At 39.1% G+C, this 5,257-nt stretch overlaps 2 protein-coding genes across 2 annotated transcripts in view; both read left to right on the forward strand.

Moving 5' to 3' along the window:
* The first annotated feature begins 228 nt into the window (after nt 1-228).
* On the forward strand, nt 229-438 carry LOC101295591 (60S ribosomal protein L38-like). The gene has a single exon (XM_004291587.1). The coding sequence runs from the start codon at nt 229-231 to the stop codon at nt 436-438; it is 210 nt and encodes a 69-aa protein (XP_004291635.1).
* A 2,215-nt stretch (nt 439-2,653) lies between these two features.
* Nucleotides 2,654-5,257, forward strand: part of LOC101295886 (BEL1-like homeodomain protein 8-like) — a 7,196-nt gene continuing 4,592 nt past the window's right edge. Inside the window, exons 1-3 of the mRNA XM_004291588.1 lie at nt 2,654-2,720; nt 3,200-3,323; nt 3,596-5,012. Of these exons, the coding sequence (XP_004291636.1) occupies nt 3,702-5,012 (1,311 nt within the window). The 5' untranslated portion in view covers nt 2,654-2,720; nt 3,200-3,323; nt 3,596-3,701. The remainder of the gene's footprint in view (nt 2,721-3,199; nt 3,324-3,595; nt 5,013-5,257) is intronic.

The raw sequence follows: 5,257 nt of genomic DNA on the forward strand, positions 1-5,257 counted from the left end.
CCGAGGCGCAAAAGGTCGGTGCAGAGGCATGGACCAAGAGTTGGCGGCGGCGGTGGTGGTGAGACGAGGGGCCGTGCTGGTAATAGCTCAGGTGGAGGGAGGGTAGTTTCGGAAAGTAAGGGGAATATGAGGCAAAGGCGATCGGTGTCTGTTGCTCGATATCAGATGAGCGATTCCTTCGCTCACAGAACGCTCGCAGCCTCCAGAGATCAAACCCATCCTCCCAACATGTCGAAGCAAATCCATGAGATCAAGGATTTCCTCCTGACTGCAAGAAGGAAGGATGAATGTTCTGTGAAAATCAAGAAGACGAAAGACGCAGTTAGGTTCAAGGTTCGATGCTCCAAGTACCTTTACACACTTTGTGTGTTTGATACTGATAAGGCTGATAAGTTGAAGCAATCCCTTCCTCTAGGTTTGACTGTTCAGGATCTTTGAAGAGGACTTTTTTTTTTGATAGTATCTTTGAAGAGGACTTGGTGTAGTGATTTAATGAATGCCACGTAACCTTTTATTTTTATCTTTGAACTTGATCAATTCATGGCTTATCTTAAAGTTGTTGGTGTTAAAAAAAAACAGAGGAGCGATTCCGAGGTGAGAATGGCGGTGGTTTTCTTCTTTAGTTTCGTTTCGAATTTTGGTTCATTTGATATAGACAGTAGTTGATTCACTATTGCATTATGTGTTTGCTTAGAGAGTTAATTTGCATTTATTTAATGACTATTCTTCACAATACATTGAAGGCTTTGCACAGAGAGATAATAAAGATAGTGAAAATTTTATACCACATAAGAATTATTAACGGTTCAGCACTAACTTTTTCACCTTAACTTACTACAACTCCCTATAGATCAATGTTTATTCAAGGTTTTCATTTCAAATATAGTATATAATATAGAAAAAGAATATCTCTTAAAGTTTGGTTTAAAATTTCATTGTTTTTCTTCAAATTTCCGTCAATTTTCTCATTTTTTTACTGCAATCGATATTTCCCCGAAATTTCCGTCGAAATTTCCATATTTTGAAGGGTCGAAATTTCCGTAATCACCGAAATTTTCTTCCGTGCTCCTTCCTTAATTGGCTAAAATCCCTTTTTCTTAATCCGGACAAGAAACAAATTTAGAGTGCTTTTATGCTTGCTTGGTCTCTCTGGAATTCCAGGAATTTGTCTTCTGTTCAACATATCTCTGCCAATGCAAATCAATGTTACTATTATGCTCTTACTTTTCTTAATAACTATACTGATGTTAACTACTCTTGTCATACTAATTCTTTTACTAAGCGTAGGTTGCCCAATATTAAATGGCACCCTCCTAATAATAATTTTATTAAAGTCAATTTTGATGCTTCTATCATTCATAATCAGGCTTCGATTGGTTTTGTTTTACGAGATCATTTGGGTAATCCTCAGGTAGTAGCTGCAAAAATAGTTGGCGACACTAGCATGCTTATCGCAGAGGCAATTGCTTTACGGGAAGGTCTCCATACTGCATATCTTCAAAACATACCCAATGTTTTTGTTGAAGGTGATTCCAAAGTTCTTATCGATTGTCTTTGGATAGAAAATTAGTTCCACGGAGTATTAATTCACTTGTCGAAGATATTTGTTGGTTGGCTTCAAGGTTTTGCTATTGTGTTTTTCGTCATGTTCATCGTGAGGCGAACTTTGTAGCATATCGTTTAACTTCCTTGGCCACTCCTCGTCCTCTCCTTTAATATGGTTTAATTGCCTTTCCCCTTTTTGTGTCCTGAGCGTTTTATTTGGATCAGCTGGGAATAAGAGTTTTTAGAGGTTTTTTGTTGTAGTTTTTTTGCGTTGTTTTTCTTCATAAAAAAAAAGAAAACCAAACTTTATTTTGCAGCCATGCTCATTTGGCCAATAAAATTTATTTCTTTTAAGTTATTGAAAGAAACCTAACACCTCAGAAAAACATGTGCTGCAAACTACAATGAAGCGAAAAGATAGAGATCGAGATGGATGAAAATGACAAGTTGCTAGCTATGTTGTTGGACTAGATTATGCATGCAGCTACATCAAATAAGGAGGCTCATGGTAGTTGGACTGAAGATGTCACACAATAAATTAGGATTTTACATGCACCAAACTAACTTGTTCCTCCATCCAAACAATTGCATTCCCATATCGGACTTTTGTTTGGATCGATACATTTATCGTTTTCTTTTTGTATTTTGAACTCTTAAGCTTTGTGCTGTCTCCGTAATATAATCTTGTATGGTGAACTAGAGGCTATTTAAACAGTAAATCCCACTCTAGCTTCCTATAATGGTTCTTCCGTAATACTCTGTGTTTCCTAGGACCACCACATGTTGCCCTTCTCTCTTTCTTTTCCTTGTTTCAGAAAAGAGAGAGGTGTTATTTCAGTTCATGGGACCCCTCCCTCTCCTAATTCATCAACTCGTTGAAGCAATTCACGGACCACGAAACTTTGTCACCGTAAGATTATTCGCCGTTATATCAAACGGCATCAGCGTTATCTTACAAGCACCTTCCTCTGCAACAACATCAAAAGCTTTAAACGCCAGCTATTTCCCTTCCACACAATTATTTGTCTCTCTGAAGCTCTTATTCCCTTCTAACAGTATCTGTCAACTCCACAAATCCCCTCACCGGAAAAAAAGATTCGGATCCGAGCTCTAACCGGTCGGTCGGTTTCTGAATTGAGATCCGACAGGCAAACGTCCAAAACTTGTTTTCACAGGTAATTAAGGGCAGTAGTAGTAAAACCTGTTCTACAGTGTTGTTGAATTTTCTCCAGTAGGTTGGTGTTCATGTGTACCTGTGATGAGATCTGTAGCAATAAATATTGCACAGACTCCATGGTTCACTGCATATACAGAGTTCTCTTTCCCTGTCTTTCTTCAAGCTCCTGTTCCTTCAAGTTTTTTTCAAGATTATGATGTCATTAGTGACTGGTTAGAATTTTTATAATCTGAGAAGTCATTATATATGGATAAGCTTGTAGAGTTGGGGACAGAAAGTCCCACTTCTGGATCTGTTTATGCGAGGCTCCTCCATGACCATGGTTGTGATTTTTAGGTGAAGATAGAATTAGGGTTTCACGTAGTAAAAGGTCTTTTCTTAACGTGTGGTTTTGAAGTGGAGGTTTTCTTTTCTTTTTCGACGTTTGTTGTGTGTGGTCGCAAGTCGTAATACTGTTTCTGGCTTTCTGCTTTGAAGGTTTTGTTGGGTTGCCGACAGTGAGGGCGTGCAGCTAAACCACTGCTTGCCTAAACAGATGACCGATCGAGTTAGATTATCACCGACTGCTTTCTTCTACGTGAGTGAAAGATACTCTCTCAAGGTAGTTTCTCTTGTCAAAATTTGATTGTGTTGTTTTTGTTTTTTACTTCACCATCTATGTCTCGTTCCCTTCGAGATCTTTCTGTGTACAGTGGATAAATTTTTGGATACAACCGTGTATATGATACTATAATCTACAGCGGGAGATATCGAACAGTTGTACGTTTCGTGAGAGAGATCGTAAACAACGGTTGTATCCCAGAATTTTATGGAGGGTGGAGTATACAGATAAAATAGAGAGCATTTTATGACAACATTGCGCAACTTTTGCAGGTAATTGAGTTGCATGTTCTTCGTAAGTTATCTCTGAGCCATTTTTGAGTTGTGTATATCTATAAGCAGAAGTGTAGCAATCTTGGAGGTTAATACTTTTCAGTTGATGGAGATGAGTGGCTTTAGGCCTAGTGAATCCAACCATGTAGCTCAGCAAAGCCGTCGTGACAAGTTGCGAGTTCAGCATACTTCAAACCTATCCCATCCTCAGTCAGATCTACCGAACAATTCACCAGCCCAACAAAACCCAGATATTGTTCAAGTTCGAAATGTCAGAAATGCCAATAATCTGCTTTTTGATCCGAGCCTCTTCTCCCCAGAACTTCTCAATTTTTCGATAAATGCAAATCATGCATTTGCATCATCAACTCAAGATTTAGGTGACGAGAGTCCTCAAAATTATGGTAATTGGAGAAGTCTAAACCCACACCAAAACTTAGATAATTGGGATACCAATTACCCAACCGGTACTACTTCAAACCACCATATGTATGTCAGGGAAGTTAATAACACATCTCCATCCACACCATCACATTTGAAGCCTAGTATTTACCATGGTTACCAGCATTTTTCTTCTCCATCTCCAATTTACCATAGTACACTCCAAGATGTTGTTACACCAGCTTCTGCCGGAGGGATCCAGCAGGATCAGCTAGAAATGGCTTCTTGGGCACAAGGCTATGTAAATCAATCCCCTACATTGGGATTCGATAACTCAAGTCCTTGGATGGATCGACCGATAGGGAGTAATCGCCATAACTGGACTGGGGGCGAAGAATTGAGATGTGCTATGAGTGATTATTCCAACCAACAAGGCCTGTCTCTATCACTTTCTTCAAATCCTCCTCCATCACAAGGATTGCAAGCAAGTTCAAGTAGGAAATCGGGCGGTTACTTATGTTCGATGATGAAGCCATCAGTTATAAGCAAAGCATGTGGAACTACCAAGTCACTTCAAGAGTTAGTTGCGACTAGTACTGCTTCTACCAGTAGTGCTGCATATCATAGAAGCACAGGTCCTCTTGGTCCTTTCACCGGATATGCGACGATTTTGAAGAGTTCCAAGTTCTTGAAACCAGCACAACAGCTGTTGGAAGAGTTTTGTAGAGTAAATGATCATTCAAAGGCATTCAAAACACGCGAGGCATCTGAGAGGATATCTAAGGATCAGGCTAGTGCTTCTGCTTCTGCTTCTGCTTCTGCTTCCGTTTCAGTCTCTAATGATCAAGCTGCTAATATGACTCAAAATTCAGTAGTTGCAAATAAGGGGAGAAATAATTCTGCTGCATCATCCTCTGCATTTTACGGTTCGAATGAAATTAGCAGTGATGGTGGAGCTGCTGCAAGCACATCTTCTGGGTCGTTTCAGCCGGAGTACCAACAGAAAAAGGCAAAGCTCCTATACATGCAGGAGGAGGTTAGTACTAAATTTTTGTCTCTCCATTCTAATTATTGTCTTATTCTTATGAATTTTGAGCTGAGAGTACCAAATAGATCTGTTGGTAATTAACTAGCTTTGAGTTGCATATTTTTTTTGGGATACCCTCATGCATGCTCTTGTATTTCCAGTTCACAAGAATTGTAAGTATAGTATATCAGTATATGAAAACTTTCACAGAAAAAAAAAAGAAAAAAAAGTAATATAGGAACTAGTATTAGTCA

The sequence above is a fragment of the Fragaria vesca genome, linkage group LG2, assembly GCF_000184155.1.
Source record: "Fragaria vesca subsp. vesca linkage group LG2, FraVesHawaii_1.0, whole genome shotgun sequence".
Taxonomy (NCBI): domain Eukaryota; kingdom Viridiplantae; phylum Streptophyta; class Magnoliopsida; order Rosales; family Rosaceae; genus Fragaria; species Fragaria vesca.